This window comes from Pezoporus wallicus, unplaced genomic scaffold (genome assembly GCF_028554395.1).
Source record: "Pezoporus wallicus isolate ANWC-B61680 ecotype Strahan unplaced genomic scaffold, APGP_CSIRO_Pwel_v1 contig_593, whole genome shotgun sequence".
NCBI lineage: Eukaryota > Metazoa > Chordata > Aves > Psittaciformes > Psittacidae > Pezoporus > Pezoporus wallicus.
The window spans coordinates 2523086-2537902 of record NW_026642342.1 but is presented as its reverse complement, the minus strand read 5'-3'; the positions used below and the strand labels follow the sequence as shown (position 1 = coordinate 2537902).

Here is a 14817-nt window from a genome sequence, read left to right as displayed (position 1 = left end):
TATTGTAATACAGTAATATAACGGGTTATCTTACTCATCTATTTATTATAAAGTCAGTTTACAGGAGAGATTTTAATCTAACAATAGAGCAGTTCATTATGCAAGATTAGAAGCTGCTTTTAATATCGCCTCAAACTGACTTTCTAATGGAAGAACTTTATCTGCTTGTTTATCAGTCTTACTAGCAAGCTGGATTTTTGCATATACAACTTCGATGCTCTAAAGAAAATGCTCCATATAACCAGTGTGCATCTAAATTGTGTCTGTTACATGCATACAAATTGCATGAAAAGGAGAGTAGAAAGTATCAGCCTGCAAGCTGGCACCAACGGAGACCCTGAACATTCTGTTTACAAACAATATTTCTTCTTATATTCATATTTCAGCAAACCAAGAATTTATTTTATTCTTTGAAACTTTATTTCACACTTAACTTACAGTGAAAATTGTTTTTTGTGCTAGTAAAATGTGTTTCCCCTAATGTTCCCATCGCCCTGATGAGAACCACAAATAATGCATAATTAATATTCCAAATCACTTGGTTCACTATTCAGGGGCCAAGAGGTCTAGATGGTCCTCCAGGAGAACCAGGAGCACGGGGCATTAAGGTGAGTTCATTGGTTAATATTAAATAAAACATCTAGAGAGACCATAACAGATAAGATAGAAAAGAAACAAAGAAACAAAAAAAAACAACCCAGCATGTCAGAAGCCATAAAGTTCCATTTAATCCATTGGGAGATTTGTGAATTTCTGCCTTCTTCAGGTAAAAGCCCATCTAAGCCTGAATCTGCACTTCCTGCAGTTACCCTGTATTTAAACTGACAGCAACTGTACATAGCTTATCTAGGAAATGCATGTGTGGAATTCACGCACTGTTGGTTATTTATCAGGGAGAAAGAGGCAATCCAGGGAAGAAAGGAGTTCCTGGGTATATTGTAAGTATCAAACCCAGTCTTTGTAGTAAGCCTTACCACGGTTACTACTAATTTCTTAGCTATGTTTGTAAATTTTCTGAATCCAGCATTGTCTTTAAATGCTTCTCTTTGACCAGGGTAAAGCTGGAAATCCAGGAGAAAGAGGAGATCAGGGAGCAGTGGTGAGTATGAAATTCTCTGGTACTTCTACACAAAAAAAAAAGCAATTCCACAAAACATCACACTTTGTTTAACACTGGAATATGAGGGAATTTGTTTACTTTAGAGCAGCTGGAAAACTCTGACAGCTCGGTTTGCATTTATTCATATAAAGAATAAGGGGCAGAAGTGAGAGTGTGAACATAGTGTAGTCTGCTACAAGATCAGGGTTTCCATGAAGGATGGTCTACAGAATACAGTATCTGATCAGATTTAGGAGCTTGTTGCCTCTCACCTTTGAAACAATGGGTTTTCGTTTCTCTTCATTCACTAGGACTGTTAGGTGCATTTATATACACAGAAGTGAATGAAGCAAAACCTTGTTAGGTTGGAATAGATGGGAATTAGTACATTTATTGCAAAGTACAAGATACTGCTCTATTACTCCTACAGCTGCAGTTTCTAGAAGAGTGTAAGACAGAGATGCCATGAGCCAGGTTGAGCAGAAAGAAAACAGCTCTAATCTTACTGATCATGTCAAATACAGTTTGCAGGGTAGAACACTCATAACACTATGTTTAAGTCTAGTTTCTCACACAAGCAGCGCATGAGTCTGAGAAGAATAATGAGGAACTGGTAAATGGTGGGTCGGCCAAGATCCATCCCTACGTAAGAGAAACTGAGGAAGGATTTATTCAGAGCTCCCTCACCTGCCATAAGAACTAGCAATGTGGCAATGCATACCAACCAGAAGAAAGGGCTGCACATATTTCTTGAGTCTTTCTGAGCAAGTTATTGAGTGAGGAGAAATAAGAGAGGAAGTGGCTTTTTGCAGAATATGAAACAGCTTGTTTCCACTGATTTTTTTATTTTATTTTAATCTTCTAGGGTTTGCTTGGGCCTCCTGGAACCACAGGAGACAGGGGACCAATGGGAGAGCCAGTAAGTTGATCCTTATGCCTGCTTAAAAATTTTTCCACGTATTATACAGACGTCCCTGGTAACTCAAGCTGTGGTTAGATAGGAATTGAGGGGTAATTGTTGCAAAACTGCAAGCCTAGGGTCTGCCTCCTTTGCTTAGCCTAACTTGTTCATAAGGAGATTTGTTAATCGTGTTCAGAAGCACTGACGTAAGGGGTTCACAGCATGAGAGAGCGTGATAGAAGCTGGACCACAATATTATGTGGCTTTACACTGCATTGAGGTAGACATCTACTTTATGGATTATGTCAATATGTGCCAATACTGAGACTGGTGGTATTTTTGAGGGGCAAAATTTAGGATAGTTCTTGAGTAACTCAGGGACCACATCTATTTGGCAGGTTGAATTTTCAACGAAAAAGAGACTGCTGTAGTAAACCTCAGACATTTCTCTGCTGGATGGATTCTTGTTCTGATTGTTACTATTTCAAGCCACACTCACTTTTATGTGGCCTATATTGTAACAGACGTTCATGCAGAGTCTGCAGCAAGTATATGCAAAGTGCTATAAAATGCAACCATGAGAGGAATAGTGTTACATCGCTTTCTCTGGGGGTAAATCAGGTTAAATAAATACAGTGAAAGAGGGTGTGCTGTCCTAGGGGTACTTGGGAGAAAGCTGCCAGTTTATAGTTCAGAAATCTATTAGAGTTGTCAAACTTCTGAAACGTTATTTTGCATCTCATATTACATATAGTTACTTCAAATCTTGAAAGTGAACTGTTGCTATAAAGCATGTTATTTGTACTAATTATTATTTCTATTATTATTAAATATTATTTCTACTAAGCCATAGGTTGACATGCTTACAGAAATCCATTGCACATTTTGGGGTCTAGAAAAATACCAACATTTATTTTGGTATTTGTTTGGTAAACTTTCCTTTGGGTATAATTGCCTACTTCACTTGAGCTGCTGTCGTGGTTTAAACCCAGTCAGGCAACTCATTCACTCACTCCCCCCCCCCCCCTTCTTTCCCTCCCCCTACTCCCAGAGAGATGGAGAGGAGAATCAAAAAGAATGCAGCTCCCACAGGTTGAGATAAGAACAGTTTAGTAACTAAGGTATAACACAAATCACTGCTGCTATCACCAATGATAATAATGATAAAGGAAATAACAAGGGAAGAGAATACAACATCTCACCACCAGCCGACTGATAACTCCCCCCCCAGCCCAACCAAGCTCTGACCAATACCTCCTCCAACCCTGCAGTCCCCTAGCCCTTCCGGGTAACCCTCAGTTACATCCTGGGCATGACGTGCTGTGGTATGGAATAGCTCTTTGGCTAGCTTGGGTCAGGTGTCCTGTCTCTGCTTCCTCCCGGCTTCCCCTCCTCCCTGGCAGAGCATGAGCCTCACAAAGTCCTTGGCCAAACCAAAACATCATTGTTATCAGCTCTGTTTCCAAGCCGAAAGTCAAAACAGCACTGCACCAACTACCAAGAAGGAGAAAAATGACTGCTACTGCTGAACCCAGGACAGCTGCCAACTTGTAGGAGTGGCAAAATGTTTCAACAGAAAATGTATTTTCTAACAGTTATTATTGGATTTCTGTCACTTTATCGCTTCCATTTATTTTCTCTAATCTTCATGTTGTGACATCTGAGAGCCTTAAAATGCAAGGCTTATACATAAAATTCCTGCCATTTTCTGGTCAAATCTGAATTTTCTTATATATAGAATGACTATCAGCCTTATCTAATCTAAGTGGTCTACTCTTTAGCAACCTACATTTCTGCTGGGCTCATCATCTTAGAATCTAAATGTGCAGTGTCAGAAGTAAGTAAAGCTTAGCCTTTGAAGAGGGTATCTTTTCTTTCAAGTGATGAAAGATTAAAGTGTCTTCAGAAAATGGTCTATGGAGCTAGGAAAAAGTGACAAAAATTATACAAGCTGTTATGGACTGAAACGTGTGACTCTTTAATTTGCCCATCCAAGCAGCTTGATTTCATCTTCTGTCAGCTGGTCACTACATGAAAGCCAGCTGCTGAAGCAGTTTCTCTGTCCCTGTCACTAGTTCTCCACAGAGGAGAAAACCCCTAATTGTTGGTGCAGAAGCAAAAAATGTAAGCAACTAGAACTATTTGTAGTAACACGCTTTATCTAAATTATACTCTAACTTACTTGTCAGGTATTTCAGTAAAACCTTTCTTTGCAAATTACCTCTTTTTAATGGTTAAAAGGAGTCCCTACATTGTTATAAATTTTTGGCTTCTGAAATTCCCTGAAAGTCTCAGGGGAAAGCTCCATCACCAATCCAGCATGTATAGCTCCATGGTAATATTATGAAGAAATACTTGACTCATGAATCAAACTTAAGCTCTGTGACACTTGCCTAGTGGAATGCCATGGAGTTGATGCAATTGAAAGCCAGAAAACTTGGTTTAGGACCAGCTGACTTCTGAACAGGAAATTAAATGCAAATTCAGTTACACTTAACCGAAGCTATAGGGTAAAATATATGCATCTGCTGAAACCCTCTCAGTAATACACAATTTACGTTGTTGTAACAAGGGAAGAATATACTCATGTTATCAGTTACCAGGAGGAGTAAAACCATATGTGGAGTCTGTAAGAGGAAGTGAAACAAAAAGGAATAAATATTTGTGTAAAAGCCCTCTACGATAAATACTGGTAGCAGTATCTTTATTTTACATGAGAGTAATAGATCAACAACATGTTTTGAATTTAGAATGTACTTAAACGCAGATGAGTCCCAAAGGGATAAATGTGAACTTTCTGAAAGTTCAAAGATTGGATACATCCAGAGGGTTGATCTGTCTTGACATACGTTCACAGTGGCTATGGAATGAGGTGTAAGCTGTTTCAGGCAACTTCTACCCACCAGTGCACAAATCCAACTCTGTGAGCAGAGGTGGACAATCTAACGTGCAGAGAATCTGCGCATGCTGCTTTAGGAAACTCTCAAACACTACATGTTACTGCAAGGAATTTATTAATTACAGAAAGGTTGGTAAGAAAATGCTTATAGTATAGTTATTAATATTACCAAAAGGCTCCAGCCTTTAGTCCATTACACCTCAGTGGTTGTTCTGTATAAACATTGCTAAATCCACAGTGAAGCACACAGTAGTTGTTTTCAGTTAATTCCATACCAGACTGTAGGATTTTCCACAAAGCAAACCAGACAGTTTAACAAACCTTAATTAAACAATGTCTCGGTTAATCAAGAGGAGAGCTTAGCTTAAACAATAATTTACTTTTGGTCTAAAAGAAAAGAAATCTCTGCTCTTATTTGAAGTCCATTTCAGTGTGTCAGGGTTGGCAGTGAGGTCTCTGGTACTGTACGCCACCAAGGTGCATGTATACAGTACTGGATTCAGGAGTAAAACCAATGAAATACAGTTCTTCATGCCAATTGCAAGAATTCTGAAGACACAAAGTCAAGACTAGACAATGTAATTTAATGTTAATTGAATGATGCATCCAAAATTTTGTTTAATGCCAGGGTCTAAGAGGACAACCTGGAGAAGCTGGCCCTATTGGAGAAATGGGTTTTGAGGTGAGCTTTTAATAATTTCTATCATAATTGTAAACACTCCAGCAACTGAATAAGCCTGGACATTGTGTTTAGAAACTACTTTTATTGCAACCTTCCAGACTCTCTTACTTGAAAAATGAGCACTGTCTTTGAGTGCACATTCATGACATCTGCACCTCAAAGGTGAATGTTTGAATGTTTACTTGAGCTTTTTTTGGAAGCCCTATTCTCCTTGCAGTTAGACAGCAGAACAGCATTAATCATGTGTCCTTGCAAGTGGGAGAGGAAGAAATGCAGCTGCGGGCAGTCATCTTGCTAACTTTTGCTTCTACTTTTTGCTTTGAAGAAAATATGACAGCACTTGTTAGCCACATTTGTAATGAAGTAACTGAGGGATGAGCTCACTTAGAACGGAACAGATCTGGCTTCCTCAAAGAAATGCTTTTCTTCAGTCGCCCACAATCCAGTCTTCTGACTATTAAAAAAAAGGTTTAAACATAAACTTTACAAGAAGCAATCTGATACCATTAAGTCTTTAAGGGCTGAAGACTCCAGAAAGGGCTTTGTTCTCCAAAGGCTATCTCTGTTTGGCTCCAAGCCTAAACAGTGTTGAAATTGTCAGTCAGATTTACAAAAGAATGGTGTTTGCTCAGCTTGCTACTAATTTATGATGAAAGGTACAGACTTAGTTGTATTGCTGAGTTTTCAATACATTCCTGACCCACAGTGCAGTCCTTGAACTCTTCCTATACTCTCCTTCTTTTTCTTCTTTTGGGCTCTTGTAAGAACAAAGAACTGCATTACCTTAATTTGATTTTTCAGACATGATTCTTTCCCAGTGGCTCATGGCATTTTTGTGCTTCGATTTGGCTGTGGTGTTTGATGGTTGCAAAATCATTATTGGTGACTGTGTATAACAGTAGTTCTTGTGCCATGCAGGGACCTCCTGGCCCTGAAGGAGAACCTGGCCTGCAGGGAGAACCAGGTGCAAAGGTAAATGTTGAAATCATTCTCTCTTGTGCTGTTTAAATTTTCAGATTTCCATAAAAGCAAATCAGTCATCTGATTCATTAGCCAAGTAGGTAGTGACATGGGAAATGAGCAATTAAGGAATATTGTTGTGATGACTGAATTATCTGTAAACCCTTTCATAGTTAAGAATATTTCCCCTTAAAATCCAGTGATTTATTTTAATTTTGATATTTCAGGGAGATGTAGGACCTGCTGGAAAAGTTGGAGAACCAGGTGACCAAGGTTTAAGGGTAAGCTATGGATGCTAATCTTCTTCCCTAAAGGGAAGGGAAGTATGTTACAAATGTGTCAGAAATACAGGTTGAGAAATCTTGACTTGGCAGAAAGGCTCAATAAGAAGCTATTTTCTGATATTCTTTTTAAAAAATAAAAATGTATAATACCGTAGAAAGGTAAAGAGAGTGTTGATTTTGATGTTGAAATATTTCTAAATGTCTTATGTCCCTGAGGGACATGAATGAGGGCTTTGAGCATGAAGGTAAATCCAAGGGAGTCTAGCCCAGCTGTTAAGGTATCAGCCCACGATATTGCTCTGTATGGATACTCAGTCTAGGTGAGATAATAGGAACATTATAGTCTCAGCAGAGCAGGGAATCTCTCTGTACCAGCATCTAAAGCAGCTGATCTGCTTCTGGTGCTGTGGATGTCTTATTAGGAGCTTAATTTTACTAACCATTTGTGCTGCTGCTTATTCTTCCTGTGCATCTTACCCCCCTCATCTGACCCCAAAAGTTGCCTACCTTTGAAGGCTGAAAAAAACTTTTAAAGTGCTAGGAACAGATTTTATCAAGGACACTTTTAAAAGAGTATAAGCCATATCCTTTCAGACATATGTATTACCGTTGAGCTCTCTTTTTCAATCAGCTCCTTGCATTTGTGTTTTCCTCCTGCCCAAAATCTCCAGCCAGGTGCATTTAGTAGTCCTGCCTGTCCTTAGAGAAGAGTAATTCCTGTTACTGATCCACAGTGGGTGCTCTGGACTTAACCATACCACTGTGTCTGAAATACTACATTTAGTATAGGGCAGTTCATATTTGCTTTTTTACTATATGCATCAAAAGTTGCAAGTTACCAGTATCTTTACCTGTTCCTTTTCATAAGGGTGAACCAGGACCCCCAGGAGAAGACGGCGTTCAAGGGAAGGATGGCTCAAAGGTACATGCAGTTTTTGTAACAGATACAAAGCAGTCACATCAACTTAAGGACCAAAGTCTCTTCTTTTTCTCCTATTTCACCAGATCAACAGAAGCCAGTTGAGTGCATTTAGTTTTAACATAGGAGGCCCTATATATTGTAGGCTTTCCTGAGCCTTTTAGACACATAAATACTCTGCAGGGGCTGCAAAGTTGAATGGCTTGACACAGAAATGCAAGCTGGAGAACTGAGTACAGCTTATTTCTGTAGCGACTATCATGCTGGAGAGAATAAGCCCAAGGCTGCTCCATTCCCTGCATTAAATCAGTGCTGTGCCAGGCACTGTGGCAGGTACCAGGACAGGGCATGTCCCAGAGGACATACATGGTGAGTGAGGCAAAATCTGGCTGCTGAAATGTATGAATGAGATGGAAATTCCCTAACTTGGACCCTGACATCAATTTGACTGGTAAAATTCCCATCAGCTTTAGGGAGCTTTCTGTCAAACCTGAAGACTCAGAATTCGCTTTTCTCAAGAATAAGTAATTCCAGAGCAGAAGCTTGACTAAATTGGGGTTTTGTTTTGGCTTTCTTTTTCCCATTTGTTTTAGGGAGACTCAGGAGACCAGGGACTTCTTGGAGAAGGTGGTGAAAAAGGAGAGATGGGGTTACCAGGAATTGCTGGACCCCTTGGTGAGCCTGGCATAATGGGCATTCCTGTAAGTGTTTTCAGGTTGAAGTGGACTTCTTGTACATTTGCTTTTCCCAATAATTTTCCATTTAGTTTTGCTTGCTTCTTTTACTTTGCAGGGCTGGTGCAATTAGAAATGAACATCTTTAAATTGGTTTTCCTTCCTTTTTTAAGTGGTTCAGCTTTTTAGGGTTGGTAGAGAGAGAAGGCCAATGTTTTTCCTATCCTAAATCTGGGATCTCTTAACAGATAGTGCTTCCTCACCACTTGTCATCCAGACACATACACCACACAATCTGGAGCCTCTCACTTTAGATCTCTTCAGGCAATATTCTGTCATTAGTCTCTATCGTCACCTTCATTTGGAGACTGTGAGCAATCTCAAGGTATTAGAACATTCTTTAAATTTTAAAAACACACAAAGAAATTGGCAAGATTGCCATAAAATGTGCTGTGAGATCTGCCATTGTTCTGTATAGCTTTCCCTACTCATGACTTTGTTTACTGTCCCAGGGCTACATATAGTAAAAAAATAAGGAGAAAGAAGAAGGAATTTCATTATTCCTTTTTGTTCCTAAAAGATATTTATTCTTTAATTAACTTCATTGTGGCACCTCTGTGAAAGGAATTAAATAAACATACCATGAGAGCAGCAGTTGCCACAGACAACTCAAGAGATTGCAGGTGGAGAGAAATGGCAGCAAGCATACCTGGGTCAAACAGTAAACAAGCATTGGGATCCATGGTCAACATTGTTAGATCAGTTTGCGTATTTATTCTGACATCACTCCTAGTAGCTGGAGTCCATCTATAAAATCTGTTTTGCTGATTTTTGAAGTTTTATGCAACTTCTTAATGTAAACTAATATTCTGGAGCACAGTTTCCAAAGCATTATATAGCCTTAAGTCAGACATCAGATTCTCTTACCAAAAATCATCATGCTCTCATTCACAGTCCTCTGGCTGCCTTTGCTGTAGCTCTTACATTATGATGGAGCCTGAGTAAACATCAGTTGGAGAGCCAGCTGTCAATGGCTGTGAGCACTGCCTGCTCTGTCCTCTAGGCATCAGTGTTACAATCTGCTGTCTTTAATCCTGGGTTCTTCACACTGAACTAGTGAAGGAAAAAAATGCTGGTTTAGTTGTCAGCACACTTAGTGTGTGCTGCAGAACAATTTTTGTTTCTGATGCAGTATCACCCTGACTTTTTTTTTCCTGTTTTGGCAATTCTGGAGAAGCTTGAAAGTTTAATATATTGAAATTATCATAAAACAGCTCAGCCCTGGCATATCTGCACTGTGTGTAGTTATAGTTGTATACCATAAACAACATCAGCAGTGCTGCTGTGCCTCAGTGAGACAGGTGGGTCTGGCAATTCAATGTCTGGAAGTGTTCACATAATGGTTTTGGTTTGTCCTCCTAGGGATGTGGACAGATCTAAACAGGTATAAATGTGGAAATCCATTTCCTATAATCAATTCTATAAGGCTTTTATTGGGATGAGAGTAATACTACATTTTCCTTAAATAAAACTTACAAAACAACAAATAAGCTTCACAAATCAGTTTAAACTATATTTACCCCAGCCTATCACCACAATAACTTAAAAAACCCAGAAGCCCCCAAACCAAAACCAATATATCTTTCTTTATCCAAAACTGAAGCTAAAATACCCTCTCTAATTCACAGAGCTTTTGGATAAATTGAAACCAGTGAGGAGTGGTCACACTGGGACGGTCAGGTTTTGAAGTGACCTAGAGGGCAGCAGGGCTGTAGCACCCCTCATCTGCACAGCCATCTTAGTTTTTCTTTGGTTGTGTATTGTATTTATCTAAATCCAGTGGTTCTCTGGAAGCAATGTTATTCCTAAAGTAATACTTTCAGGGTGGACAAGATTTACTGGGGGGGGTTTTGTCCCTTATTTTCAGTGCATTTTCACTAGTTTGGTAAATGATCCCTGATGCTTTCCCTCTTGTTTCTGCTTTAGCTTGAAACAGTCCTACTAACTTGCTCACATCCAGTTAATGAGATTTTTTTCCTCCCACCTCTCTGCGTTACGAAAAGCTTGCTTAGTTATCCAATTTGCAGCACAGTTTAAACATGTTTCCAGGCCTTTCTCAATCATGTATTTTTCTCTAATAAATTTACAGGGCCCTGAAGGGACACCAGGAAATCCAGGTCAGAGGGGCCGTTTAGGAAAGAAGGTGGTGATTTTTTTTCTCTTGCCCTATTCTCTTCCTCTTATCTGAAACTCAAATTTACATTACAAAATAATCCCATTGTACAAAATCTATCCCTGGTTTATGTCATGCTTCAAGCCAATATTTTTCCTTTCTAGCCATAGCAATCAGAATTGTCATCATTCTGCAATGAATAACATTCAGGACCTTTGGAGGTTTAAATTTGTATCAGGATCTGATTTTTAACTCATAAGTTTCTGCTTCTGTCAAATAACATTAACCTTTGGCTAAAACAAAAGTAATAGGCTTTAGCTGTTGGTTTTTTTTTTCACTGCAGAGTTCTAGATTCAGACATTCCAAGAACTATAGTAAATGCATATGTCAATATAGATGTAAATGTAATACTCCTATTAAATAGTGCTGTTACACAATTTGGTTAAGCATAAGCTGCATTTTGGAACTTTGTATCAATCTGTTATTTTTTTCAATACAATAACACCAACAGGGGGAAAAGGGACAGCTTGGCCCTCCTGGAGAAATTGGACCTGCTGGTGACACTGGCCAGCCTGGAGAAATTGGTCCCAAAGGTGCAAGAGGAACTCGAGGCCCCTTGGTTCGTACAAAACATGCTTTTTAAAGAGCTCATGTATTTCTGGTTTAGCAGAATTGCGTCTCTCCAAGGGAAGAGGCAAGTCACAGCTATAGCACATTAAAAATATTTTTTGATGTAGCTGGAGATGTAGGCTGTGTCTTTCCCAGCCTGTTCATCCTGATGCGTGCCAATGGCAAATCCATTCTTTACCAAAAGAAGTTGGACCTAAGAAAGAAGTTGTCTGTGGCTCTGAAATCTCAGTATTTGAAGCTTTTTCCAATTCTTAACTTTTTATAAAGTAAGCATTTTTGTAACATTTTATGAGAGCTCATTTTTCTATCACTGATTATTCCATTAACAGGGACACCTAGGAGGAATGGGACCTGAAGGAGAGCCAGGAATTCCAGGTTATGGGGTGAGTTTTTTATTGAATTTATGTACACACACATCCCTAAGTAAGTTTGTGGTACTGTAAATAATTTCAAATATCATGGGGATCTGTACCTAGAATACACAAATATCTATTGGAGTGTCAGATCTCACATATGTTTATATGGCATGGCATTGCCCATTCAGAAATACTAGTCTTAGGCTATGTTGACTGGTTTTTGTGAGTTCACTAGCAGTTGTTTTTACCACAGATTTGAAATTCTTGTTTGTCCTGTGTATCTCACCCCTTGTGAATAAAGTTCCTATAAGACTACTACAGCTATCCATTATAAAGATTGTTCAGCACCCCCCACCACCTCTGCCTACTATCTGACCAGGCAGTTTCCATTTCAGTAACAGAAACTGAATGAGGTTAGTTGAAGATCATAAAGATATCGTGGCTTTCACTGAAAAATAATTTATATTCATTATCATAGATGGATTGAATCCTGCTCTTAAAGACCAAACAGAAAACCCCATCAGTGGCCTTAGCCCTGAAGCGAGAGCCAGCCTGGCTCCCCTCACCTGCATCAAACCCTGCCAGAACCTTTGGTTTCCCACTGTGCACAGAGCTTTTCCTGCACACAATACATTTTCTGTCTGGGCCCATTAATTTTGTGCCTCATTGCTATTTAGCATTATTAGCAAGCAGCAAAAAAATAATAGTAACAGGCAGCTAAAAGAAAAGTTGAGAATTATTTCTTAAATAATTTTTTTTTGAATTAATGTTTGTTTTGTTTGCTTCTTTAGGGTCACCAAGGTGCTCCAGGGCCTCCAGGGCCTCCAGGACCTAAAGGAGAAAAGGTATAAAGATGGATTATACTGTCTTCTCCCTTTATAATTACTCAAAGTGTAAAATGTTCCTGCATCTTCACTGTTTTCCACAGCATGCAGCAAAAAACACCATTTGCAATATTTATTAGTATTGTGAAAAAATATGAGAACAAGATGCAAAATTAAGGAAACTGATCATTCAGAGCAAGAGTTCCAAATTATGCAGTTGAGATGTTTCAGGTTCTAAACAGAAGGTATCCATTGTAAGAAACGCATTCTGTTGTAGCAGATAGCACCACTGCCCTTAGTGAGTGCTGCAGACAGAAATCACTGTGAAACCAGCAAAGTATTTTTGTAGCTTTAAGCCTGTGAGTACACCCACAGATATTGCTGAAAGTCAAACTAAGATGTACAGAGGTCTGTGCTTAATATAAAATGTTATGGGCAGAATGTTGCCTCCGTGCTGCTATTTTAGTGTCAAATTCACTATTGTTCTTTCAAGCCTCTAATCCTGCATACAAATTTATATGCTGACTGAAGTTTGTGTGGCTCCATGCAGGTACAGGTTTTCCCTTCATGAAGATTAGTTTGGAATTGCACTTGACGGGAAATACATTCTTGTATTAGGACCAGTTTTGCAATGAATATTACGAATAAGCAATGAATGGCTTATGTTACAAATAGATTCTGATATAACTGAAAACTAAATTGTTGGGAGCTAGGTGTCTAGCTTGCTTGGTCACTTCTGAAAAGGCACTTTGCCCTTGGGAAACCCTTAGTCGTATTTCAGACATGAGCCTCTTCTCATTAAATATTGGTAAATATCATCTGGAAGAGATAACTTTTTGTCTATTAGTTTGGATGGCAGTTGTTTCATATTTAAAGCTTAACAGAGTTCAGGCAGAGTGTTGGAGTCTTCTCTACACTTGTTTTTATTATGCATATTTCTCAAAACAGTGGAAGAAGTTTTCTTTTTTTCCTTTTGTCGAATATCCTGTTTATCCTTTCTTTTATTAAATAAAGGAATGATTACATGGACATTGTTCAAATACTTACTTTTTATAGCTGCCTTTGAGAACAGGGCAAATACTTAGCTTTTTTTAATCCTAAATGTTTTAGGGAAGTTTATGTGCATATAAAATGGAGTTATCATTTCCACTGTATTAAAACCATAATCATCACATTTACTTTTAGCATCTATGAAGTATGCTCTGTGCATGTTTATTAGCATTTGAGCATATGCGCATGGTAGATGAGGTTGAATTTCTGAGCCAATGTATTTTAATGCATATCTTTGTTTTAGGGTTACTCAGGTGAAGACAACACAGTCCTTGGACCGCCTGGGCCCATAGGTGAACCAGTAGGTCTTTCTTTCTCAAAAAAAATATCTCAGTGCCTCTGAAGACAAGAGGCAGTGCAGGTTCTTCCTGAAACTTTGTATTGATGTCTCAGGACTCAGTACTCCCTTGTACAAAAATGCAGAATGATGGTCCTTTAATCAGTAATCCCTCTCTGAAAAATGCAGTCATGTGCTTTTTCCTGCGTAAGCACATGTGCCCTGTGTTTAATTACGCTAATGCCATTAGTCTGTGTTTAGCCCAGCACATTTTGGAACAGAATTTTTCCCTTTCTGTTTATTCTGAATTGTACTTAATTGCTTTACTAACCAGAACTGTGTTTTTATTTATTTCATTATCACTACAAAGCTAATTTAGCTGGTTTAGAGAGAATTGCATTTTGTAACCTTTTTTTAACTGAACTCCTATGTAGGGTATCTCTCTGCAGCAATTAGGAACACGTGGGAAAAAAAAAGCCATCTCAAAATCATATTAAGTGTTTCATGTTCAGGCTTTGCTTGTGCCAGAAGCAATGCTTGTACAGCCAATTTATCTTCAGATTAACCTTAATATTTATACCCCACCTTCTCAAAAGGCAGGACTTCTAAGACCCTGATGTAACTGAAGACAGAGTCTGGACTAGATTCTTAATTTACTTATGGTAACGCATTAGAGAAGAGACTCTAGCCAATTCTGCTGCAGCCAAACTATCCCTGTAATGATGACTGCACAAATATTGCAAGCAGGGCCTGTCCACCTTATGGATTCCCTTTAGGAAACATGACATGAGCCTGCTGAAACCTTGGAGAGTATACAGACAATTGCATAATAGCATCTATTGGTGAATATGCCCTAGAAGTGGCTAGTCTATTAATTTATGAACTGTAAAAGATACACTGCAGTTAGTGATGTCTGGCCAATTTTTCATTATATGCTTTTACTTAAGACAGGTGGGTAACCAATCCCTTATTACTTCGCCTAATGATTGGCTGGATGTCTTTGGGAAAGACTTGGCCATTCTTACTTCCTGTGGGCATGACTTCCTATCCCATTACATTTCCTTTGACTGAGATTTGCTGCAATGAGAG

At 38.8% G+C, this 14817-nt stretch overlaps 1 protein-coding gene across 1 annotated transcript in view; it reads left to right on the top strand.

The window, feature by feature from the left end:
• The window catches only part of COL24A1 (collagen type XXIV alpha 1 chain), a 152024-nt gene that overhangs the window by 113382 nt on the left and 23825 nt on the right, over positions 1-14817 (top strand). Inside the window, exons 31-44 of the mRNA XM_057428954.1 lie at positions 555-608; positions 894-938; positions 1055-1099; positions 1965-2018; positions 5528-5581; positions 6500-6553; positions 6769-6822; positions 7694-7747; positions 8338-8445; positions 10568-10621; positions 11103-11210; positions 11551-11604; positions 12369-12422; positions 13696-13752. Of these exons, the coding sequence (XP_057284937.1) occupies positions 555-608; positions 894-938; positions 1055-1099; positions 1965-2018; positions 5528-5581; positions 6500-6553; positions 6769-6822; positions 7694-7747; positions 8338-8445; positions 10568-10621; positions 11103-11210; positions 11551-11604; positions 12369-12422; positions 13696-13752 (849 nt within the window). The remainder of the gene's footprint in view (positions 1-554; positions 609-893; positions 939-1054; positions 1100-1964; positions 2019-5527; positions 5582-6499; positions 6554-6768; positions 6823-7693; positions 7748-8337; positions 8446-10567; positions 10622-11102; positions 11211-11550; positions 11605-12368; positions 12423-13695; positions 13753-14817) is intronic.